The following is a 27,946-nucleotide window of genomic DNA, read 5'->3' on the forward strand; positions in this document are numbered from 1 at the left end:
GATGAAACCGGTCTGTTCTGGAAAAAGATGCCTAGTTGAAAGTACATTACCGCCGAAGAGAAGAAAATGCCTGGACATAAGCCAATGAAGGATTGGTTGACTCTTGCGCTTTGTGCCAACGCCAGCGGGGACTGCAAAATTAAGCCTTTATTAGTTTACCATTCCGAAAACCGTAGGGCATTTAAAGCACATAGAATTAATAAAGACTTGCTACATGTTCTATGGCGTTCTAATTCTAAGGCTTGGGTTGCTAGGCATATCTTTTTGGAATGGTTAAATGTAGCTTTCGGCCCTGCTGTCAAGAAGTACCTTCATGAGAGGAATTTGCCTTTGAAGTGCTTGCTTTGTTTGGACAATGTAAACCCCCCCCCCCCTCCCATGGACCAGCAAGTCATCTCTAATTTTAACCCTGGAAAGGTATGATGGGTCGTACGCGACCCCTACAGCATTTTCAAAACCTTTTTTTTCCCCATAAATCATCAGCTGTCTCGATTATGGAAGTGATCGACCTGCAAGGGGTGACTAGTCTACATGCCATTGTCTGCTTTAGGACTGATTTTCGTCTAACTTCCCTCCTTCCCCGTTTTTTTACCCCCCCCCCAGGGGTCGACCTCGACCCTGAAATACCTTTATAGGGGTAAGTGATCAAACAGCAAAGTTATTACATAATTATAAATTGTTGAACAGTGTTGATACTTGTTTGGTTCTTTATAGTTGGAAAGTGTGGGTGGATGGTGTGTCTACCATTTGCATGACATTGGTTTTGGCTTAGATGCCATATATTGCCATGAGGTCCATTTTCCCAAAAATGCTAATTTCTGAATTTTTTTTTTTTGCAAATTTCTGATTTTTTTCTATTTATTTTGAATTTATCTTTAATAATGGCCAGCAGGCAGTATTCCCTCGGCATGGATGTCATCAACACACTTCTAATGGAGTTAAAAAGAGATGTTGATGATAATATGGAGCTTGCAACCCCATTCTTCCTTTCAAGTGGTAGATTGGGCTGTAAGAGTTGTTGCGGTCTGCGGCCATTTTGTTGACATACCCGAAAGGTAAGTTGGCATATCTCTATATATTCTTGTTCTGTATAGAATTTGTGATATTTTGGTTTATTTTAATGCATAAATATCATATTTTATAGGAGATACAATGATTTTCATAAGAAATTTACATTGTGAAACTAGGCCGTCAAAAAATGACCTTTAGATTTCGCCCCTGATATAACAGTAAATTACATCTTAGTGCACATTTTATTATGTATTTCTGTTCTAGGATAATATGAGTTTATTCTATAAAAAAAATTAGCCTCTTCCTATTTCATTTGGGTACCCCAAAAAAATCATGAAATTTGGACAAATTATTTTGGCCAAAAAAAGTTACCCTTTTTTTCTCATTTCAGATCTTGACGTCTATGGGTGCAACTCATTTCCAGCAATTACACGCTGTTGCTTTGCCATCTAAGAAAGTGTCCCTAAAGGGATTTATGTGTATATGTATATTTCTATTTTTTGTGAATATTTACGTCGTCTTTTTTTTGTATACTTAAATTTTTAATATATTTCCAATAAATAGTTATTTTGTAGATGGGTATCATTTATATTTTCAGTAGTTTTTAGCATTCTTTGAAGTATTTTTAGCAAGTCAAACAATACAGATTGATGCATAACTAAATTTTTCCTGAATTTTTTTTGGAGTCGGGGTCGCGCGCGACCGAGTATACCCTTAAAGGGGTGTCCGAGTAGCGTACCTATCCAGGGTTAAGAAGCTGTACACCAAGCACTTATTTAACCCTTTTACCCCCGGGGTATTTGGAAATTTCCAACCCTTAACCCCCAGGGGGTTATTTTTTTCCCAGCACATTTTGTAGTATATTTTCTTTAAATTGCTCTAACAGCCTTAATTTTTGTCATAGAGAGGTCAGGTTGGTCTCATTCTCTTGGAAAATGCCTGAATTTTCTCAAATTTATCAAAAAATATGAAAAACAAATTTTTATAGCATTTTTTTGCAAGGACGTACCGGTACGTCCATGGGGGTAAAGGGATGGCTTTTGTGAAACGTACCAGTACGTCCTTTGGGGGTAAAAGGGTTAAGCAGTGCTTTAATGTCACACAAAGCACCAACTTAACTTTGCGTGAATTTTGGAGGAGCCACTTTAATATCGTGCACTGCTTAAAGATCATAGATCAGGCTTGGGAGGGAGTAACTCGTCGGACCATCAATTCAGCTTGGAAGAAGCTTTGGCCTGATGCTGTTGTTCCCAGAGATTTCGAAGGTTTGGCCCTGAGAATGAACCTGTGCTTGCCGCCGAGGAAGGCGTCGAAGAGATCGTATCCCTTGGCAAGTCCATGGGTCTGGAGGTGGATGATGACGACATCACCGAACTCGTCGATGAGCATCATGAAGAGCTCACCACCGAGGAACTCAAGGAGCTGCAAGCCATGCAGCATGATGAGTTCCAAGCGCAGTTGAGTGAGTCGGAGGAGACCGAGGAGGTAGGCCAAATTTTAGGTACGGCGGAAATAAAACAGATGTTGGCATATCATCAACACTTTGTTGATTTCATCGACAAGCATCACCCACAGAAACTTCAGGTTTGCCGTGTAGTTGCGCAGTTCGAGGATGTTTGTTTAACTCATTTTAGAAAAATACTCAAAAGCTGTACCAAGCAACTTTTACTCGATAGTTTCTTTAAAAAATCTCTAAAACGGTCTAGTGATCATGATGAAAAGAAAGAAAGTGAAGCAAAGAAAAGGAAGACCGAATCGAGTGAAAGTGATGAAAATTGAAAATAAGAAAAGAAAAAAAAATGTAAAAAAAAATATAAAATTATAAAATTATAAAAATGAAAAAAAAAAAAAATAAGCTAAGTCAAGTCAAAGTTCAAGTAGTGTAAGTTAGTGTAAATTATCGTACACGTTATCGTACACGTTATCGTACAAAGTCGCCGTCCCTACCTCCTTGCTGATCTTCCATCTTCTCCTGCGTAGCAGTCCCTACACCTTCGCTGGCCTGTCGCTAAGGTAAAGTGTTACATAAAAACCCCTTTTTTATTTATTATTTCTTTATTATTATTCTTTTTTTAGATAATTATTATACTGTATTGTATTAATGTTATGTGTAATTATGTGTAGCCATCAATTAAGGAGTTATGGGTTTTTAGGCTGAGGAAAGAATTAAACAAATTACCGTGTATTCTTATGGGAATATTTGCTCCAACATACGATCGTTTTAACATACGAAGCAGTTTCTGGAACAAATTAAGATAGTATGTAGAGGTATCACCGTATAATAAATGCTATCAGCATCAATGACCTCAGATGTCACGATGTCAGAAAACTTTCAATCAATCAATCGTGTATCGACAAAAAGACATTGCCCGCCACTATCCAACCTTTATCCTCCATTACAAAGGATAGTACTAACCTTTCCCAGGCCATTTCGTTGCCTGATTTAATGGATATTCCACTTGAAACCAAAATTGCTAATGGGGAAGACTTCATCCAAAAGTTCTTCAAAAAATATAAAGCATGGTTTTTTCCTCCATTTTGCAATGGAATTGTCAGGTTTTAAGGGCCAAATACGAACTCTTAATTCACGAACATTCTCCCATAATTATATGTCTACAGGAGAGCAAGCTTGATCATAATACTCCTTGTCCTCTCGAATATATTAGCTATAGGACACCATATGATCACGGAGTAGGGAGCCATGACGGAAGTCTCTTATACATTCGTCGAGATGTTCCCCAAATACCCATATCTATTTGTACAACTCTGCAGGCAGTGATTGTACAGACTGATATAGGCAGAAAATATATAAGTTGCTCTCTGTACTTGCCTTCAAAATGATAACATATAGTATGATTATTTAATAGAGGTGATTCAAGAGCTCCCTCAACATTTTCTTTTACTTGGAGATTTGAATAGTAGTCATCCTTTGTGGGGTGATGTTCTAGCAAACATCAGGGGCAATATTATATCAATTGTGGAAAACAAGGATGTCGTACTCCTTAATACAGGAGAGCCCATACACTTCCACGTTCAGACAGGTACCTTGTCATGCATTGACCTTTCAATTGTAAGCTCTTAACTGCCTTCTTAATTTAAACTGGAGGACATGAGATGATTGGCATACTAGTGATCATGTACCAATCATTATAAACACCAACAATGGTCCGCCTTTACAAAGATCGCCACAATAATATTTTGACAAGGTAGACTGGGTTAAATTTAGTGGGCTAAGTGAAATCAAGGGGACTGCAGAGCAGTTTGAAAGTATCGATGATGCCATAGACCTACTGAATGGAACTCTCCATACAGCAAGAGTCAATTTGATTCTCAAAACCACAGGATTATTCAAACTCCGATCAGTCCCATGGTGGTCTTCATAATTAACTGCCATGCACAGAGCCACCAGAAAATCTCTTGACTAGATTGCGTAGACGCCGTACTGAGGAAAATTTAATATCATACAAAAAGTGTAGAGCACAGTTCCGTCATGCCATGAAAGAAGCTAGACGTCAGTCTTCGGTGTCTTTTGTTTCCTCCATTAACTTTAGAACACAACTATTTCTGTTTGGAGGAAAATAAAAAAGATTGCTAGCTAATTTACCCCAAACCCACCACCAGTGTTGAAGGTGAATGGTCAGTATGTGACTGAAGCAAATGTTAGCAATGCCCTGGCTGATCATTTTTCAAATGTATCATGCAAGTGTGAAGCAGCTCCTGGTCACCAGTATAGGAGCATTGAAGAAAAGAAAATTTTAAACTTTGCAACATGAAGGGAAGAGTCTTATAATCTCCTTTTACTGAAAGAGAATTTGATTCCGCACTTGCTAATTGTAACGATACAGCCCCTGGACCTGATGGAATTCCATATGCAATGATTAAACATGTACATTTTAATACAAAGTTATTTTTTTAAGCATTATTAATAGAATATGGCATGATCATCATTATCCAAGTGTTTGGGAACTAGCCATTATTTTAGCCTTTTTAAAACCCGGTAAGGACAAGTTTTTAACAGCAAATTATAGGACAATTGCATTGACATCTTGTTTATGTAAAATTATGGAGAATATGGTCAATGTAAGACTGATGTGGTACCTTGAAAAGAAGGGTATTCTATCACCCATTCAATGTGGATTCAGAAGAAAACACTCAACGACTGATGTGTTTATACGACATGAGTCCTCTATTTGTTAAGCCTTTGCTTCCAAACAGCATCATGTGACAGTCTTTTTTTTTTTTTTATCTTGAAAAGGCATATGATACCACATGGAGATATGGTATACTTAAAACAATTCATGAATTTGGATTAAGAGGAGTGCTACCACTATGTATTCAGTCATTTCTTTTACATATTGTTTTTTAAGTGAGGGGGGGGGGACTATCAGAGAGTAAATAACGGAAGGAGTTCCTCAGGGTAGTGTGCCGAGTGTAACCCTGTTTGCACTAGCAATTAATGGGATATCCTTGGTCATTCTCCGGGATGTTCTCTGAACATTATTCGTGGATGATCTCTCCATATCATTTGCTGGCAATTGTTGAGAGTATACATCTCTCAATTGACAAAATTATCCAGTGGGCTGATATGAATGGATTTAAGTTCTCGACAAGTAAAACTACTATTGTCCATTTTTGTCGTATCCTGGGAGTACATCCAGACACTGATATTTACATTAAAGGTCAATGGATCCCATGTATAAGTGAAGCTAAATTTTTAGGTTTGATATTTGATTGTAGGCTTACATGGGTTTCTCACTTAAAAGCATTAAAAGCTTAATATCTCAAGGCTCTGAATCTTTTAAAAGTATTGTCCCATACATCATGGGGGCAGACTATAATACTATTTTAAATTATACAAGGCCTTGAATTTTTCCAAAATTAGTTAAGGATGTGAAATATACTCCTCAGCCACCCCAAGCCAGTTAAAGATATTAGATTCAATACATCATGGTGGTATTAGATTGTCCTCTGGAGCATTTAGAATCTCGCCTATCCCAAGTCTCCTAGTTGATGCTGGAAAGTTACCCCTAGACCTTTACCGAATGTCTTCTACTATTTGCTATTGGTTTAGATTGCAAAGACTCCCTAATTCTTTAGCCTTTCAGACTGCAATCCTTATAAGGCACTCAACATAGTTTGAGTTGCACCCAAAATCTCCTCACCCTTACGGCTTTCCGGGGAAACAATTATTAAACAGTCATGATATAATTAGAATTAATGTGCTTCCATTTAAGGTATCATCAACGCCTCTATGGAAATTACCTGAGGTATCTTTTTGTAAATACTTTATTGGAGTTAAGAAGAATATGACTGACTTAGAATCCAGGTCTCTGTTTATGGAACATGTTGCAGAACATAGGGATTGACTTATATATACTGATGGCTCCAAATCTGATGCTGGCGTTGGATTTGGAGTACATAGTAATGGTTTTAATTGTAGAGGTGCACTTCCAACAGCTTCCATATTCACTTCTGAATTGTATGGCATACTAACCCCTATTGAGAAAATAGCGTTGGAAAAGGAGGGTAAATTTACAATTTTTAGTGATGCAAGGACTGTCCTTCAAGCTTTAGAAGTTTTAAATTCTAGTAACCCTCTAGTTTTAAAGATTTTAGAATGGCTTTTTATTATTGGAAGGAGAGGTATAATGGTTCGATGTTGTTGTTTTTCAGCTCATGTAGGTGTGTCTGGGAATGAGAAGGCCTATTTACTGGCGAAGAATGCTGCATCCGAGTTACTACCAAGAATGTATCCCATTCCCAGTAATGATTTCCTACCTAACATCAAGAAATTGCTTTTCAATAAATGGCAACAGCACTGGGATAGTCTGTATGGCAATAAAATAAGAAAAGTAACAAATGTCATATCTCCTTGGAGGTATAACATAATAAAAATCCGGTTTATTTCAAATATAGCCGTAATATTTCACCCCATTAAATAGATATACACTGTACAGAGAGAGCGGAGTGGAGAGATGCCTAATGGCCCAAAGCACTCCCAGTCCAGAGGAGCCTGGGCTTTTTTAAATCTTGCACAACATGACTTTTATCGCGATAATAAGAACTTTTGTTTGATAGGTATTGCATTGTTATGAGCAAAAAACCGTAGCCACGAAGCAAGAACCCACGATAACTAGGGCCGACTGTAATTCCATGTTGGCATACATATTCAAATCACACAAAGTACTACACAGCGTTGTTCAACCATCATCAGTTTTCTGCCTTTGACTTCCAAAAGCTCCACCCAAAAAGTTATCAGAACGTTTTACCAGTTATGCTAGTTTTTGACACGAGATATGTCTTTTTCTTCTTTTATTCCATTTTTCTTAACTATTACTAATACAAAATTTCTTCGTGTCATATATTTCATATTAGTATTATTCACTTTTTACATGAGTAAAAGTTAGCACACTCATAATTCACATTTAATGACATTCTACAAAGTACAGGTAGTTTTCAGCTAAAGACCGAGACAGGGACTGAGAGACGCGTGGTAACACAATGTAGACATATTCTAAACTCAAAAAGTGGAGTTTCTGTAGATTTATTAGGCTGCATTAAGATGCCGTAATGGTCTTGGTCACATTTTATGAATATTTTCTTACTGATTTTGTAATGCATAAAACAATTTGATATGGCGGAGAAGGATTGGACTAGATTGGTGATAGGAATTTAGCAGACCTAGAGTATGCTGCTGATGCTGTGCTTGTTAGCAAAACACCACAGGATTTGCAGTGACTAGGAAATTCACATGGCCTACATTCAGCCAAGAACTATTTCAAGAGGAAAGGTCTACCAAAATTCTTGCGAATTCCACATATAATAATTTAGTTACAGCAGAGAATCGGTATCCTCAATCCATTGAAAGGTGTTATTTGGTCAAGGCTGTATAATGATCTTTTTGGGCTCAAGCCATGTCGTCCTGATGGAAGGTTCCTATAGGTATCTTTCTAAGGGGTATTTGGCTACAGTGATATTCCCAGAGAATTAACCTTTAGGTCTCCAGAATTCTAACTCCTGGCACGAATATCCTTAAAATTTCTGTTAAGGATATCACATAATATCAGGGGTTGTATATCTTGGTACGACACATAACAATCTTCACCCCGAATGGCGTTTTTGTTTCGAGGGGGAAGAGCGGCAACATAGAAGGGGAGCTGTTATCAAGGTTACCCTTCTTCCCGTACTACTATTGAGTATCTAGACGGCGCTGTATTCAAGATGGCGCTCATTCGTATTTTTGTAGCGATTTCGCATGGTGGTGTTCCCTGTTGATCTAACGTTTTGATCGCTTTTGAGAGGATTTTATATGCAATCTCCAGCTTCTTTTGCCACTGGAAAGTTGAGTATTTATTCTTTACAGTGTATAATTTTTAGCTCCTGCTTCACAGTGAAATTACAGTACATTTTTTTTGTGTTAAGGAGCTAGGCCTGTCACCGGAGGCACCATGGGCACTGTCGTTCTTTATGCATGTGTTATTTAGTTAGCAGAACGACTTTCCCGGTTGTAATAGCATTAATAAATTATGAAAGCTATTTAGGCAAAATTATACTAGTAAAGATATATATTTTATGCATAATTTCCTCTTCCTTTTGTCGATCGTATTCGTTAGAGTTTCGGCGATTTAGGTAACCGAGATCTCGCCTCGCGCTAGGCAGCCTAGCCTAGGCGCCGTAATATACTTTCAGACATTATCCCCGTTTACCCTCGTGTATCGTTTTATTGATTCAGCGGGAGATAGTACATCTCTTAGAATTATATAACTCGGTACTTGTCTCCTTCCCTCTGAGTGCCGCTGCAGGCGGCAACCCTATCTGGTCTTCCCGTAGAGTAGTTCACTCCGGCTTTACTAGGCTGGGGTTTTCTATCTCCCACATCTGCCGGCGAGATCCCGGTTTTGGTTTTCGACAGAACCTCAGAGTATTCAGTCTTTCTGCCGGAGGCAGAGCAGCTGGGTGAGTAGTCACTCCCCTGCCAGCATAGAAGGCTAAGCCTCCCTAGGCCGCACCTGAAGTTGTAGTATGATACCGTCACCTTCTCCCCTGCTGTCTAGAAGACTAGTCCTGTGTCGGCAGGCCCTAGTCTGAAGAATAGTATTCTTCTGCCGCCTAGGATGTCGCCGATACTGAAACATTGTTTCTCTCGTGTGTGGAGGCGGCGGCAATCCTGCTGCCTTCTTCTACACTTGATAGATTCGGCAGACCCTAGGCTGAAGAATAGTTATTCTTCTGCCGTCTAGGATGGCACCGATAGTGAAACATTATTCCACTCTTGTGTGGAAGTGGCGGTAATCCTGCCGCCTTCTTCTACACTTGATACAGGACCCTTTTCCCTTCCCCTCTGTCCTTTAGCGATGACTTAGCCATCGCAATCCTGTGGCCATTGTCCTGCAACCTCACCGCTTACCGGGTTGGTTGCGGTGCCGGCCGGGCTCCTACATAAGCAGCTTTTAGTCACTTAGTCTTTCCCTTCAGGACACAAGGCTCAGGGAAGGTTGTGCCGGCTTTGACGGCTGCCGGTGGGAGACTCTTCTGCTGCTGAAGGTTCTTCTGTCCTCCCTTGGACTGCCATCCACATTCCTGAAACCGGCAATGCCGGCAACGGATCTTGTGGGTGGATGGAAGCCTGAATGATGCATTCTCCCCTTCCAGTTGAATCTTCATCCTGGAGGAAGGCAGTAAGGTTATATACTTACACCCTTATTTATTGTAAACATACATTTTAATAAGGCAGCCCTTCACTTCATGCTTTTTCTGTCTCTGTCAGCTAGTGCTGCCAGGTACTAACCCTGCGGCAGCATGTCAGCTGGGCCGGTACCGCCAGGTACTAGCCCTGCCGGCTGAACTACAGTATATGATTAATAGTAGCCAGTATATTTGCAGTATAGTATATAGGCTACTGCAGATAGAAAACCATTGTATATATTAGACAGTAGTTATTTTCAAACATATTTTGTGTATCCTTGCACAGTCTTTTGCTGAGACCAATCCTATATTGAAAGAATAGAATTCCTTCAATACTCTGATTAGAAATCAGTTAATAACTTACCCTACAATATTAAATAGTTTAGAGGGGTCAGTGGTAGTACACTTTTCTATCCCTAGTGGTTAGAACCCTTCTCTTTTGAGTTTTCCCTGATCAGGAAACACTCTAGTCTTAATATTGGATGGGGAGGTCACAGCAATTGGCTGGGAGGGATACACAAGTATGTGTGTTTTCTAATTTCTAGTCCAGCCGGTGACATGCCAGGCGGACTGTGCTGCCAGGTGCTAGCTATGCTGGCGACACGCCTTCATAACTACAGTTTATGATTATACAGTAGCCGGTATATTTGCAGTATATTATATACATCAAACAGAAAACTACAGTATTTATTATACAGTAGTTATTTTCCAACATACCTTGTGTACCCTTGTACAGTCTTTTGCTAAGACCAATCCTACATTGAAAGAATAGAATTCCTTCAATACTCTGATTGGAACTCAGTTAATACTTACCTTACAATATTAAATAATTAAGAAGGGTCAATGGCAGTGTACACTTTTCTATCCCTAGAGGTTAGAACCCTTCTCTTTTGAGTTCCCCTGATAAAGGAAACTCTATATCTTTAATATTTGGGGGAGGTCACATCAATTGGCTGGGAGGGATACACAAGTATGTCTTTGACTATTTCTTTCTAGTTTACTATCCTAAGCTATAATGATTAAAATATTAATATTTGCATATCTTTTTATCATGTGAGAAAAACAATCTCATACTCATTTTATTTACCTTTCTTTATAGGAGGAACCCCAGATGAAATACGATGCTATCTTCTGCAACCATAGGAGTAGGAACTTCTACGGTCACAAAGCGTGCAGGTCTCATGCCCCCTGCACCATCATTACCGAATCCCTGCAATGTTGGGACCCCCAAGTCTGCAATATCTGCCTGATCTTGGTGACCGAAGGTTTCGACAACCCCAAGTCAACGGAGTCGAGGAACGCTGCACATGAAAAGCTACGCAAGTGGGTAAGAGGGTTCCAGAAGAACTCTCCGGGACCATACCTATCTAACGATAGGATGTGTAGCTTGCTGTTCCCGAATGCGGGTAGTGAAATGTTTGTGCCCCAAGCACGACTCGGACCTCCCTGTGTCCAGATTGCCATCGAGACGGATGTCAGGGAGGCGTTGCAAAGTATGGACATCCACCAGGAGGTAAGGATGTCGGAAGTGTCTGTGGACACTGAAAAGGATCTATTAAAGGATGATCCCGAGGAGTCTTCTCTACCTCTGGAAGATGATGATGTCAAGTCGGAGTTCCTTCCGTCTGTGCCGGCACCGGAGCCGTTACCCTCAACGTTTTCACCTTCTACCCCTCCATTGGACAACATGAGCCAGGTGCTGGCCCATCTTATGGATTTAACGGAGAACATTCGCAAACGAGGCGAAGCAAGGGAAGCGAAATTCGAGAGAGCTCCGTGAAGCTCCACTTACGCCTCCCGAGGTTCATACAAGCAACCCAGAGGCCAAGACCTCCCAACCTGTTCCAAATCCAATCCCTGGAGGCATGCGAAGTTTATGCCGATTTCGAACGGCAAACTCTACATCTCAGAGAAGATGGGAGCTGTCCCCTTAGATGACATCCAGTTTTGGCCAAGCTTTAACGCTTACCCTGATTGCTTCATTCGACTGAAGCATGAACCAATGCCAAAAGAGGAGACGGAACCGAAGGAGATCATAGTTTTCGACCACGATAAGTCACAGGCTCTCTTGTCAAGTAGCCTGAGAAAAGCGGGCTATTCGGTGTCAAAAGTGTCTGCCTTGAGCAAGAAACACCCTACCTTTCTTGCTCCTGCTTCAATAGCCTTCCCCTTTACGTTGAAGGCATTTAAATCTGTTGCCAAGGTAGTGGAGGCAGGCAAACCATGCCCTGCACTAGAGGAGTGCAGGCCTCTGTCGTTAGCCTTGCCCATGAAGGAGAAAGAATGGAAGGAAGTCCACCTAACCTTCTCAGTAGGGAAACTGGACGCAGACATGGCTGGACGACAGTTTAGCGAGAATCTCCCTAAACTTTGACTTTCTCTTGTGCAAGGAACAAGAATCGAAGGAGAGTCTTGTGGCATCTTTATCCCTACTAAACTGCATAGAGAGGTGTGCAGGCCAACAAAGTACCCCAGACATGCTCATGGTTCTGGCCAAAATGCATATGGCCACCCTAGTAAAGGACCTGTGTGCTTTCATGAAGGCTAGGAGTTCCTGTAGAGAGTTCGTGTTCGCTGCTGTAACAGCGAAACATGAACCCAGGAAGCTGATATCTTTTAACATCTGGGGTAAAGACCTCTTTCCGAACGAAGTAGTCAAAGAGGTAATCGAGAAAGCCATCACGGAGAATAGGAACCTTCTCCAGAAGTGGGCATCTCTTCAAAAAGGAAGTCTTCCCCGGATGCGGGTCCCCAACCTAAAAGGAAGACGAAGAAGTCTAGATTTCTCCCTCGGCCTGCTCAACAACATCCCACAGTTACTATGACTGCGGTGCCCCAAGTGGTGGCCCAAACACAGACCACCTTCCAAGTGGTGCCTCAACAGCTGGTTGCCCAGTTACCAGCATTCAACCCCAGGTTTGAGAGGCAGACCACTACCTCTCGGTTGAAAGGTAAAGGATCCAGACGTTGCTCCTCTACACATCCCTCAAAGCATCAAGGAGGTAAACCCTCCGATCAATCGAAGCAAGGAGACTCTTCCGGTAGGAGGGAGGCTCCAACAATTTCAGGATCATTGGACCTTCGATCCTTGGGCCCATGGCCTAATCAAGATTGGACTAGGATGGAAACGGAACAAGTCTCCACCATCATTTCCTCAATTCTTCCAACACTCCCCCCCCCCCCCCCCCCGCATTAGAAGAATATACCCTATAGCTCTTGAGCATACAGGCTATAAGGAAAGCAAAGTTCATCAAATTCCAGGGAAGGCTGTTTTGTGTTCCCAAGAAGGACTCGGAAAAACTCAGTCATTCTGGACTTGTCGCCACTCAACAAGTTCATAAAAAACAGCAAGTTCAGGTTGTTAATTCTTCAGCACATAAGGACCCTGTTACAAAAAGGGACGTTTACAGTCTCGATAGACCTGACAGATGCCTAATGGCACCTTCTAGTCAGTTGCCCCCTTTTCTCCTATCTAGGATTCAAGTTTCAGAAGATAAAGTATGTTCTATGAGTCATACCCTTCGGACTAAACATAGTCCCAAGTATCTTCATGAAACTTGCAGACGCAGTCGTGCAACAACTACGCCTAGAAGGTGTTCAGGTAGCAGCGTACATGGACGACCGGCTGGTGCAGGCAGCATCCGAAATGGCTTGTCTGCAAGCATCCAAAGAAGTGATCCAGTTCCTGGAACATCCGGGATGCAAAATCAACTTTTAAGAAGTCTCGACTCTCTTCAGCTCAAGTGTTTCAATGGTTGGAAAGCCATTGGAACCTGAGGTCACATCGTCTCTCCATTCCCTCAGGGATGAGGAGGGAGATTACAGGGTCTGTCAAGAAATTACTGTAATCCAACAGGATTTCTAGACACCAACAGGAAAGAGTACTGGGCTCTCTCTAGTTCGCAGCAGTAACAGACCCAGTGCTAAGAGTACAGCTGAAAGATGCGTCAGGAGTCTGGAGAAGATACGCATCAAACGCTCGAAGAGATCTAAAATGACCGATACCGGCCTTACTACGATCACTTCTCAACCCATGGTCGAAGGTCAAGAGCCTAATTAGGACCATGCCCTTGCAACCACCTCTGCCGTCGATGACTATCCACATGGATGCCTTGACGGAAGAATGGGGAGTTTACTCCCATCAAAGGAAAGTCCAAGGGACTTGGTCATCTCTGGTCAAGGCCTTTCTCATCAAAATTTGGAAGCCATGGTAGTCCTCTTGACATTGGGAAAAGTCTCCCCTCGCAGATCAGTCCAAATCAGGCTGATCTTGGATAACGAAGTGATAGTGAGGTGTCTGAACCGACAAGGCTCGAGATCGTCCCATGTCATCCATGTGATATTAGCCATCCTTTGTCTAGAGAGATGGCACCTATCAGCAGTTCACTTACAAATGTTCCGCAATATGACAGTGGATGCTCTTTTCAGGCTCAAGCCGATAGTCGGAATGGTCCCCAGACGCAGACTCATTCTCTTCCATCTTGGAACAAGTCCCGGAACTGGAGATCGACCTCTTCGCGACGAGCGACATCAAGAAACTACCTCGATATGTAGCCCCATACAAGGACCCTCTAGAGGAGATAACGAATGCCATGTCCCTAGTTTGGAACGAATGAACCCGGAATTTCCTGTTCGTTCCATCCAATCTCCTGCTGAAGGTCCTCAACAAGCTTAGATCCTTCCAGGGAACAGCAGCTCTAGTGGCCCCCAAGTGGCCCAAGAGTAACTGATTCCCTCTAGTGATGGAACCGAGGCTGAGGCTGGTCCTTGTACTGAACCCAGCACTATCTCAACAGGTTCAGAAGTCGACTGTCTTCGCTTCATCACAGAGAACCCAAAACCTTCATTTCATGATTTTCTTGCCTTAGCTGTTAAGAAAAGATTTGGGATCTCAAAAAGCAGTACAGAGAACCCTCGTTTATCGCGGTAGATAGGTTCCAAACCCGGCCGCGATAGGTGAAAATCCGCGAAGTAGTGACACCATATTTACGTATTTATTTAACATGTACTGTATATTCAGACTTTTAAAACCTTCCCTTTACGTATTACTGTTAACAAACTACCCTTTAATGTACAGAACACTTAATGCATGTACTACAGTACCCTAAACTAAAACAGGCACAAATATTAAAGGCGATTTTATATCATGTGTTTCCTAAACACGCCAAAAAGCACGATAAAAAATAACAACCAATGTTTTGTTTACGTTTATCTCTGATCATAACGAAGAAACAGACGCATTTACACATCTGTGTATAGGTTAGTTTTTGCATCGACAGCAATCTTACCAAGTATTGATTATATGTTGACTTTGTTATTACCAATGTTCTACTTAATTTTTCTTAGAACTTCCAAATAAATGAAATGAATGCCATTTATATACAGTAATGTTTTTCTTTATGACGCCGCCTGAAACAGAAGCCTTCCGTTTGTTTACGCTCCATCTTCGATCATAAACAAACGAACGCATTAAACACACATGCTCAAAGTGATAACTAATGATATAACACATTTAGTAAACATTGTTATTACAAATATTTTACATATCGTATCCATATAAATTCCTAAATTCGTAGTAAAGCTGGAAACCTTTTTTTTCCTTATGCGTTTAATCCACAATAGCAAACTGCCGCTAATGACAGAATGATAATTTACGATAATTTTAAACTGTTACGAAAGATAATGGTTCTTTCCATATCCAAAATACTTTTCCTAACTTCAGTTATAAGTCAACTTGTACCCACCTCACCATATGCAAAAAAGGTAAAAGAAGAAGAAAATACTAGGCCATTTTTAAAGTCATCGAAAAATTAAGTTACCGCTATTACGTTCGATGTGAGAGAGAGAGAGAGAGAGAGAGAGAGAGAGATGGTTTTAAATGTACTAAATAATAAATATGATAGGTTATAACACATTGGTGCTTATGTAATATTAACTGTATAGATGGTTTGAATAAGTTAAGAAATGGTGTACAGTAAACAATTCTTTGTTAATGCATTCGTACCGCGCATATTCTTGAGACCGGAAGCTAGACATCAGCTGATGGGATCACAGCCAAAATTAAAACAAAAAGAAGTCAAAAATACTCGATTTTTAAAACACACCCGAAATTTAAAAACATAAGTACATGTACATGTTTTATTATAGCGCAATTGACTATTTAAAGAGTAAAAGTTTTCTGGAATAGAATGGTGTTTCCTAAAAAAATAGTAGTTTGCTGACAAAATCGGATACCGTATTTTAAGCTATGATTGAAATGGATGTATACACGGTATAATTTTTTCGTTTTGTATTTAATTGACACTTTAGGAAAACCGATTTTGGTTTTTTCATCTATTTGTAATTATTGTATAACACGAGAGAGAGAGAGAGAGAGAGAGAGAGAGAGAGAGAGAGAGAGAGAGAGAGAGAGAGAGAGAGAGAGAGAGAATCAGCTGTTGTAAGCGAATGCCGTGTTTTTGTTTCCTGTACCTCCTGAAGCGAGGAATTCATCGCCACAACTAACAATATTCATGTTAATTTCATTCTTAAACTCAAGTTGCCATATGTGAACTAAGGTTTTATATCTTACGGAGAGAGAGAGAGAGAGAGAGAGAGAGAGAGAGAGAGAGAGAGTGTGTGTGTGTGTGTGTGAGTTGTTTTAAATGTAATGAAAAAGAAGATATGATAGGTTATAACACATTGGTGCTTATGTAATATCAACTGTATAGATGGTTTGAATAAGTTAAGAAATGGTATAAACTACTTTGTACGCGCATATTCTTGAGACCGGCAGCTAGACGTCAGCTGATCTGATCACAGCCAAAAGTAAAACAAAAAGAAGTCAACAATACTCGATTTTTAAAACACACCCGAAATTTAAAAACAAAAGTACACGCTTTCTTAATGTGCAATTAACTATTTGAAGAGTAGCAATTTTCTAGAATAAAATGATTTTCCCCCCAAAAATAGTGGTTTGCTGATGAAATCGGATGCCGTATTTAATGAAAAAAGCCCGTGAATTCGCGATGGTCGAACCGCGAAGTAGCGAGGGCTCACTGTATAGACTTTGTAGAAGAATATAAGTAAGTCAACTAAAAGTCAATATGAATCGTCTTTGAAAAAGTGGGCTGCTTTTGTTAAAACAAAAGGACTGAAAGAAATTTCAATATAGACTTCTGTGTCCTCCTTTACCCACCTTCATAAACAAGGTCTGGCAGCCAACACGATAACTACGTGCAAGTCAGCCCTGACTAGACCTCTTCTATACGCCTTTCAAGTGGACCTGGCGAACGAAATCTTTAACAAAATCTCGAAGGCATGCGCTAGACTTAGGCCTGCAGCTCCTCCGAAGCTCATTTCATGGTCTTTGGACAAGGTCCTACATTATGCTTCATCTGTGAACAAAGAAGATTGTTCTCTCAAGGATCTAACCCAGAAGGTTATTTTCCTGTTCGCTTTAGCCTCAGGGGCTAGAGTTAGTGAAATAGTAGCCCTATCAAGAAATGAGGGCCACATTCAGTTCACAGAAGTGGTAGAACTGAATCCCTTTCCTGATCCAGCCTTTCTCACCAAGAACGAGCTACCCACTAAGAGATGGGGTCCCTGGAGAATCTGCCCTCTGAAGGAAGATGTCTTTCTGTGTCCAGTAGTGTGTCTAAAGGTCTATCTTCGTAGAACTTCAGATTTCAGAGGAGGGCAGGTCTTCAAAGGAGAAACTTCAGGATCAAACTTATCACTAAAACAACTGAGGGCAAAGCTCACCTACTTCATTCGCAGAGCGTATCCTGACAGTACACCCGCAGGTTATGATCCGAGAAAAATTGCTTCATCACTGAACTTTTTTCAGTATATGGACTTTGAGCGTCTTCACTCATATACTGGATGGAAGTCATCTAGTGTGTTCTACACACTACACAAAGCTAGTCCACGAACTGAAGCATTATGTGGTGGCGGCAGATAGTGTAAAAAAACCTGTCGTCTAGTGCTGCGATGAACAGTTAATTGATTGGGACTATCAATTAGGGTGAAAAGGTGTTGGACACTTCCAGTGCGATACCTTTTAAGTGAGTGTCATCATGGTGACACTAAGACTTAAAAATCTCAGTTGTGGAATTATACAGATAACACTTGTGCCTTGTGTACATAGTACACAGTGTTGATAGTATACAACATTTACAGAAATTATATTGGGAAAATTTATCAAAAATTTCCAAATTTAGAGTGGCACTCATTTTCTTCCCTTCCGGGGAGAAAAATATTTTCTCTATACGTTGTACGTATAATTCCTTTAACACGTTACACTCGTTATTCCATTTGGTCATTTATTCAAAATAAAATTTCTATTAGTGTGTAATTGTCTTATTTCGGCCTGCAATTAGCACATTAAATATGCCAGAGTTCTCTTTCTTATTTATTTAAGTAAACCTCATATTATTGTATGCTTACAAATAATGGATATAGTTGACACTTAGTTGTTCCGACAACATATACAAACCATGTGACCTTTTGTATACCCAGTGGATACTTATGTTTGTTCATACAATATATGCAAACCTTGAGACCTCTTTTCTACTGTCTAGTATGTCCCTTCCCTGCAGGGGGCAGGAAGCACTAACATTGTCCATGATTAGTGGTAATAACGGATAACGGTAACGTCATTTGTCTCAATGGTCCGAATGACCATATGAAAATCCACAGATACAGTACTTTCTAGTAATTCTCTGGTAAACTTCCATCAGGGCGATATGGCTTGAGCCCAAAAAACGGATTGTGAGCGAAGCGAAAAATCTACTTTTGGGTGAGATAACCATGTCGTCCTGATTGACCCGCCCTCCTTTTCTATAGAAAAGGCCTGGGCAGGATCCCTCCCGAAATTACTATATCGATAGCACCATGCTCAATGCTACAAAGAATGAGCGCCATCTAGATATTCAATAGTAGTACGGGAGGAAGAGTAACCTTGATAACGGCTCCTCTTCTATTTTGCCACTCTTCCCCTCGAAACGAAAACGCTATTTGGGGAGAAGATTGCTATGTGTCGTATCAAGATATACATCCCCTGATATTATGCGATATCCTTAAGAGAAATTTTAAAGATTTTCGCGTCAGGAGTTAGAATCCTGGAGACCTAAAGGTTAATTCTCTGGGAATTTCACTGTAGCCAAATATCCCTTAGAAAGCTACCTATAGAAACCTTCCACCAGGACGACATGGCTATCTCACCCAATATTAGATTTTTCGCTTCACTCAAAGTCTGTTTAATATTTAAAATTGTCCTGTCCAAAAATGCTGTCTTTGCTTGTTAAAGGCTAGGTTACAGAGGCACACAAGGTGTTTGATCCAAATCAAATGACGGACTTGAAGGTTTAGGGTACAGGATATTAAAGGGCAGTTACAGTTGTTTTTTTTTTTTTTTTCTTTGTTTTTTTTTAGGAATTTCTTTCTAGCAGCAGCAGGGTATGTAATAGGTACTAGTTTTATGATTCCTGGTTTGCTCATCATGATGGCTGGGTTTTAAATGCAGTAGTAGTTGTTAGTGATGTGGTCTAACAAATTTGGAATTGTTTTTAGGTATTATAAATTTTGATTCATTTTAAGATTAATTTTTCCTCCAGAATGATTGGTGTTGGGTAAAGTATATACTGTAAATAAGTAATCATGTAATTAAATGTTATCTAGGAACACAATCTTGAGAATTAAGTTAATCATAATTTACAGTATTTATGAGGAATTTTACTGAAGCACTAGCGTAAACAAGTGTCTAGGGTATTAGAAATGTTTGTTTTAAAATTTCAAATTTCCTGTCTCTTTCTTGTACTGACCCACCTCCATAATTATGTTCAAGTCAGCAATATGAACATTGGGGAAGTTCATAGAAATAATTGGAATGTTTTTTATTCTCTACTGATGTTTATATATGTCCTCCTCCCTCCCTACTTAATAATGATGTCAAGAAGATATGTGATTAGTTTTGACTTGAGAGTAAAGACAAAAGCAGATATGGCATATCAACTAGATTGTTATCGCCATTAACCACTAGATTATAAAAATTCTGTAATAGAGGCCTAAGACTATCGAAAGGAAATAGGTTTTTGTGTGTGTGTGTAGGGTGGGGGTGGGTTGGGATAGTGATATAAGCCAAGTTATTGTTGATTACAGAGCTTTGAATCTTCAGAAGGGAGTTTGTAAAGGAAAATTACTTGCTTATATTTTTCTCTTATATTAGCCTTTTAGAATGAGTTTATTTGGCAAAGAAGCAAGGTTAATCAAAATGTAGAGGATATTTGAATTTGTGATTATTTTATGATTTTCCCCAACCCTTAAAAAATATGGTAGTTGCCTCTTTGACTTGAGGTAATTATCATAATTCATCAGAAATATGGTGGTAGAATTTTTTTATACTTAGAATTACACTTTTCCCCCATGAGCCATACCAAATGGAGCGACTAAATGCCATAGTGATATTCAAGTACTGTACTGTAGTTCAAACCTTCAACCATATAGATATACAGTATGTGATGGACAAGGCAGATGGGAGAAAAAATCAAATAGTTATGTTTTCTCACAATCACCAATTAAATTGCTTTTGAGGTTATTAAAATCCATCCTTCAATTAGAGTTTTATGAATTAGAATGTAGAAATGTGTTTTGAGAAAAATGCATTTAAAATTTTGCGTAATATTTTTTTTGCTTTCAAAAGCCTTTAAAGTTTCTTGGAAAAGCCTAAAGGCACCTGGTCTCTTCTCTTTTATAACATATCCCTCTAAAGACAATTATCATTTGATAAAGATAAGTACTTTATATAGAAGTCATAATTTGGGGGAGGGGTAATCTTAGAACACCACATACTGCTTGAAATACATTGACCTATAGAAGTATTTCAGAACTTTCAAGGTAATGAAACCATTTCCCAGTCATTGCGTACACTTAGAAGATCTTCCTTTTTAGTTCATGTAACTTTTCAATAAAAAACTTGTATGTTTGGCTCCCAATAAATCACCATGTCACTTGCTGTGTCATTGACAGTGGTTACATCATGAAAATGTTCCTTCTCTCCCCCTTCCTCTTTCTCATGATCATCTTATAACTAGAATAAAGTCTTTGGTTCCATCATTATGATCTTGATATGTTTATGAAAAGGAATAGTAGATTTCACCCAAAGCTCTATAATAGATAGTAGGTTGGCAGAGCACCAGCCACTCGTTGAGATACTACTGATAGAGAGTTATGAGATACTTTGACTGGCCAGACAGTACTACATTGGATCCTTCTCTTTGGTTATGGTTCACTGTCTTTTTGCCCACACATACACCGAATAGTCTGACCTATTCTTTACATATTCTCCTTTGTCCTCATACATCTGACAACACTCAGATTACCAAACAATTCTTCTTTGTTCAAGGGGTATACTGCACCCTAGTTGATCAGTGTCTACTTTCCTCTTGGTAAGGGTAGAAGAGAGACTTAAGCTATTGTAAACAGCTCTTCTAGGAGAAGGACACTCCAAAATCAAACCTTTGTTCTCTATTCTTGAGTAGTGCCATAGCCTCTGTATCATGGTCTTCCACTGTTATGGGGTAGAGTTCTCTTAGTTGAGGGTACAGTCAGGCACACTTTTCTATCTTGTTTCTCTTCCTCTTGTTATTTTGAAGTTTTTATAGTTTGTATATGTTAGATTTATTTTAATTGTTCTTAAACTTCTCTTTTAGGTTATTTCCTTATTCCCTTTCCTCACTGTGGTATTTTCCCTGTTGGGGCCCTTGAGCTTATAACATCCTGGTTTTCCAACTAGAGTTGAAGCTTAGCAAATAATAATTATAATAGGAAGTGCTTGCCAACTCCTGTGCATACATTTATGGTTATAACATGTGAGGAACTCCAACAGTAGCTTTTTCTTTGCTTTTGTCTTCAATTTAAGTTTTAATATTTTAAAAAACTTGCATCCCTTCACTTACCAAACTTCTTTCTTGGCTTGTTGCCGATATATTTATATAACACAAGTTCACAAATCCAAAATAGTAACGTTATCACTTGAAAATAATACAGGATCACCAAACAAAAAAATTAACTCAAAACAATTGGCTTTCATCATTTACTCGTGAAAAGTGTTGCCATATTCATTGAGAAAACATAATTGGCAAATGAAACAAAATGTAGTGAAAGAACTACATCTACTTGAATGATAAATGCATAAAAGAAATGGTAAGGCCATTCCTAACCAGATCTAACCATCCAAGAGTTTACTTACCAACTTAACTGCAAAAACACCAAAGTAGTTGAAGTAAATTATGCTCATATGCAGAAAGAGCTATATTCAGTCAAGACAACCATCACCTTGTCAGGGCACACACGGGCAGCACACAATTAGAGAAAACTGTCTTGCTCTCAATTGCAGAAGCCTTGAAAATTTCCCATTGATTTTTAGTCCAACTGATGGTCTTGGGTGGATAAACATTGGTGATGGTAATCTTAATATTAGGTGAATGATAATAGCCCCATCAGACAAAGGACTACATCGGGATGCAGTCCTTTGTCTTATGTCATGCAAATACAAAAAGTTTATAGACCCTTAGACTGCACTTGCATTATGAATTGTCTTAAATGCACACCTGCCTGCATCTTACACTTGTTCTAATAATGAGGAGGATGAGGATCCAGTGGAGGATGAAAATGATTTGTGTTGGTGATGATTAAAGAAGGATACTAGATTATAAAATATTCAGAATACTCTCCATATCGTCAGTATGGGGGTAGTAGGGCACCAGCCACCCGTTGAGAAACTACCACTAGAGTTATGAGGCCTTTTGACTGGCCAGACAGTACAACATTGGATCCTTCTCTCTAGTTACGGTTAATTTTCCCTTTGCTCACACACACACATCGAATAGTCTGACCTATTCTTTACATATTCTCCTGTCCTCATACACTTGATAACACTAAGATTAACAAACAATTCTTCTTCATCCAAGGGGTTACTGCACTGTAATAGTTCAGTGGCCACTTTCTCTTCTAAAGGGTAGGAGAGACTTTAGCTATGGTAAGCAGCTCTTCTAAGTGGACACTCCAAAATCAAACCATTGTTCTCTAGTCTTGGGTAATGCCATAGCCTCTGTACCATGGTTTTTCATTGTCTTGGGTTGCAGTTCTCTTGCTTGAGGTTACACTCAGACACTATTGTATCCTTATTTCTCTTGTTGAAGTTTTTATAGGTTATATAGGAGATATTTATTTTAATGTTACTCTTCTTAGAATAATGTATTCTTCCTTGTTTCCTTTCCTCACTGGGCTATTTTGCCTGTTGGACCCCCTGGGTTTATAGCATCCTGGTTTTCCAATCAGGGTTGTAGCTTAGCAACTAATAATAATAATACTGTACTAATACTGCCTAAGTAAGTTTTTCCTTTACTGTATTATTAAATTAAAAAACAGCTTGCATACCTAGGTTACTTTGTGATATATGCATTAAAGTTTTAGGGAATCTTTTTACCACTCGGCTATACATACGACATAACCAAGTATACCAGTAGGTGTGCCATATTTTGGAGATGATCTTTAGCCATAAGTCTAAATCCAGATATTATTGAAAAATACTTAGTTAGTTAATTCATGATACTCATGATATGGAATTATATCCAAGAATGGATACATGTCTAAAGTGATTCAAATAGTGTAGACTCGAGATGCATAGAGAAGAAAATTAGTTTCTATTGTAGTTATGCAGTTCATTCCTGATCATATGAAAGCTTATCCTATCAATGCAATGTTACAACTTTTGTTATTTGTGAATAGAAATCATTGTTTTTTATCTTGCTGTTACAGATTTCATTTGATGGTCAGTGAAGTGTAGTAATTAGTTACTTTCTAAAGACTACCACTAGGCACCTGAGAATGGTTTTGCTACTTGTCCCATTAATACATTTAGGTTATCATTAAACAATTTTTGGAAATGATAACAGTAGTGAAAGAACTTTACCGACTGGGTACATTCCACTCTCCGGCTTGCCATATTTCATGCACAACAACAGTCATAGTGTATTGACTTATATTGTAAGTAAGGTCATCAATAGCTTGGAGTTTCCATAAAATATAAGGTGAAGGTTATAGGAGTTGAAAGGAAAAAACTGTCCTTTGCCAAGTTTTCTAACTATGTAGGTATTTTTTAAATTATCTAAATAAAATGTAGCTCCAATACCCTTCGACTTGATCAAATACTGCATTACTTATTAGTTTAATGGTGATATAATATTCCACAGCCAAGTCACTCTGAAGGGATTATAGGACTGAACCACTATCTAGTACAAAGAATTCAAATGTTCTGTTGCTTTATTTTGCTGAAAATAGGTTCTGGTCCATACTAAAAAACAAACTAACCATTGAGGTCGATCTTAAAAGAATATAGCAAACTTTATTTGAAAACCGAAAAACACCAAAAAATCTTAACAGGGATGTTTTTGTAAATATTTTAATGCTTGTATCTAGAAAAAGAATTAAACATACTTCAACTTGTGTCAAATTTGTTTAGGATCAACTATTAAAGGTAAAACGCAACTTTATTTATACTAAAAATCCCTTGAAAATGTTGAGAGACTTTCATGTATGGTGGATAAAACCTTTAGCTGTACATCTGACTTGTCAATCAGATAAATCCGTATGCTTGAAGTTTTCAACTACAGTACTGTACTTGAAAATCCCTGTGGCATTTAGTCTCTCTATTTGGTACTAAAACATCAAGAATAGGTGTCTGGCTCTCCACGTTCATTGATATATTAAAGATTTGATAAGGGGTCTTTTAATAACTTTGATGCAATAAGTTAGATTGACTTGTTCACAGTGACTAGGTGTGGTTCCTGTCCAGTAGTAAAGTAAGATACCTTGCTGAGCAAGTCCAGGGACGGATGTAGTGGTCGAGAGGAAAATTTCTATCTAAAGATAATTTTTTCTTTTTTTCTTTATCTAGGTACTATACTTGATTTTAGTTTTCTTAGGTTGGCTACCTCATGCTACATTTTAATTATTATACTTGCCTTCAGAAATAACTTTTTTGTTCAAAATATTCTTATATCTTTATGGTTTCATGTTTACAGTTTATTTATTTTTGTAAGTGGAAAAGTTATAAAATAAGCTTTAAAAAGTCCCAATAATATATATATATATATATATATATATATATATATATATATATATATATATATATATATTATATACATATATATATATATATATATATATATATATATATATATTTTATATATATATTATATATATATTGTATATATATATATATATTGTATATATATATGTATATATATATATATATATATATGTATATATATATATATATATATATATATATATATATATATATATATATATATATATATTAAATATATATATATATATATATATATATAATATATATATATATATATATATATATATATATAAAATATATATATATATATTATATATATATATATATATATATATATATATATATATATATAATATATATTAAATATAATATATATATATATATATATATATATATATATATATATATATATATATATATATATATATATATATAATGTATAAATATATATATATATATATATATATATATATATATATATATATATATATAATATATACAATATACATATATATATACATACATATACATATTTTACTGTTATTGTTATCATTTCAGAAAGAAGAGGTGTTTTTGAATCTAGTGTTAGAGTTTATCCCAGAGACAGTATATAAAGTAGCAAGGCATCACAGCAAACAGAAGCAGACGATACCAATCAGCTATGTTAAGGTAAGTGAGCTTTTGTATTGAAGCACATGTTTGTTTTGCAATTACTGTGTTATTACATTTGCTAATATTAACACATTTAATTAAAACTAGAGTTGAAGTATTTCACCTAAACGGTGTATAGCCTTGCATGGTCATGGTGCGTTGACTCTTCTACTTAATCCTTTTTTTGTAAATATTTTTAAAAATCTATTATGTAGTTATGTTCATTGTATTTTATCATCATTAAGTTTGCTTTTATGTAAAAATAACTTTTTTTGTGTACGTTTATACAGTGAGCCCTCGTTTATCGTGGTAGATAGGTTCCAGACCCGACCGTGATAGGTGAAAATCCGCGAAGTAGTGACACCATATTTACGTATTTATTTAACATGTATATTCAGACTTTTAAAACCTTCCCTTGTACGTAGTACTGTTAACAAACTACCCTTTAATGTACAGAACACTTAATGCATGTACTACAGTACCCTAAACTAAAACAGGCACAAATATTAAAGGCGATTTTATATCATGCGTTTCCTAAACACGCCAAAAAGCACGATAAAAAATTGCAACCAATGTTTTGTTTACGTTTATCTCTGATCATAACGAAGAAACAAACGCATTTACACATCTGTGTATAGGTTAGTTTTTGCATCTACTATATTGATTATTCAGTACAGTATGTTGATTTTGTTATTTACCAATGTTTTACTTAATTTTTCTTAGGACTTCCAAATGAAATTTTTTTCTTTATGACGCCGCCTGAAACGACGGCGTCATAAAGTACGCTCAGTAAACAACCACGCTCAGTAAACAAACGAAGGCATTTAACGCGCATGATGAAAGTGATAAATAATGATATTACAGTAAAAGCTTTTAGAAAATGTGTTATTACAAATGTTATTTACCGTATCTATATAAAATCATACAGTAAATACGTAGCAAAGCAGGAAAACAATTTGAGAGAGAGAGAGAGAGAGAGAGAGAGAGAGAGAGAGAGAGAGAGAGAGAGAGAGAGAGAGAGAGAGCGAGCCTTATTGCCTTATTGCCTTATTTTTTGTTTGGGTTCCCCCAGGTCCCTCAGTGTGAGGCACCTCGTATATCCACCAGAGAGTTGCTAATGCATCTTCCGGTGTATTTTGCATCTTCCAGTCTTGGATGGTCTGGGATGCATCTTAGGTATTTATCGAGCTTATTCTTAAACACATCTACGCTCACTCCTGATATGTTTCTTAGATGAGCTGGCAGCACATTAAATAGTCGCTGCATTATCGATGCTGGTGCGTAGTGGATTAATGTCCTGTGCGCCTTTCTTAGTTTACCTGGAATATTTTTTGGCACTATTAATCTACCTCGGCTTGCTCTTTCTGATATTTTAAGCTCTATGATGTTTTCAGTAATTCCTTCTATTTGCTTCCATGCTTGTATTATCATGTAGCGTTCTCTTCTCCTTTCTAGACTGTATAGTTTTAAAAATTGCAGTCTTTCCCAGTAGTCAGGGTCCTTAACTTCTTCTATTCTAGCAGTATAGGACATTTGTACACTCTATTAGCGTAATATCCTTTTGGTAGTGTGGCTACCATATCACATTGCAGTACTCGAGTGTACTACGTACATAAGTTTTGTAAAGCATAATCATGTGTTCCGCTTTTCTTGTTTTAAAGTGTCTGAATAACATTCCCATTTTTGCTTTACATTTAGCCAACAGTGTTGCTATTTGGTCGTTGCATAACATATTCCGATTTAACATTACACCAAGGTCTTTAATTGCTTGGTTGTTTGTGATTGTCTCGTTATTAGGTCCCTTGTATGCATATACCATTCCTTCTCTGTTTCCATAATTCATTGATTCTAATTTATCGGAGTTAAATACCATCCTATTTATCTCCACCCATTCATATATTTTGTTTAGATCTCTTTGTAGTGAGTTCCTATCTTCATCACAAGTAATTTCTCTACTTATTCTTGTGTCATCGGCGAAACTTCTCACTACAGAGTTTTCAACATCGCAGTCTATGTCTGAGATCATAATAACAAACGGCAGTGCAGCTTAAACCGTACCTTGTGGCACGCCAGATATTACCTGAGCTTCATCCGATTTCTCGTCATTTGCAACCACTATCTGTTTTCTGTTTTGCAGGAATTCTTTTACCCATTTTCCTATCTTTCCCCCAATATTATGCTTTCTCATTTTTTTCTCTAATATATTGTGGTCTACCTTGTCAAAGGCTTTTGCAAAATCTAGATAGATCACATCTGTCTCTTTTTCATTTATCATATTTTTGTATATGTTTTCATAGTGTGCTATCAGTTGGGTTTGTGTACTTTTTCCAGGCACAAAACCGTGTTGACCTATATTAAATAGATTATTTTTAACCAAATGATCCATTATTTTCTTTTTTATTACCCTCTCATACACTTTCATAATATATGATGTTAGTCTAACAGGTCTATAATTGCTTGCCTCTA

The 27,946-nt window shown here is 37.9% G+C and overlaps 1 protein-coding gene across 3 annotated transcripts in view; it reads left to right on the forward strand.

Annotated features, from left to right (window-relative positions):
• Positions 1-27,946, forward strand: part of sgg (shaggy) — a 506,255-nt gene that overhangs the window by 257,668 nt on the left and 220,641 nt on the right. For all 3 annotated transcript variants that reach the window (XM_068357288.1, XM_068357297.1, XM_068357294.1), the window contains exon 4: positions 25,388-25,498. In XM_068357288.1, coding sequence (XP_068213389.1) covers positions 25,388-25,498 — 111 coding nt within the window. The remainder of the gene's footprint in view (positions 1-25,387; positions 25,499-27,946) is intronic.

Source organism: Palaemon carinicauda, chromosome 2 (assembly GCF_036898095.1).
Source record: "Palaemon carinicauda isolate YSFRI2023 chromosome 2, ASM3689809v2, whole genome shotgun sequence".
Lineage (NCBI taxonomy): Eukaryota > Metazoa > Arthropoda > Malacostraca > Decapoda > Palaemonidae > Palaemon > Palaemon carinicauda.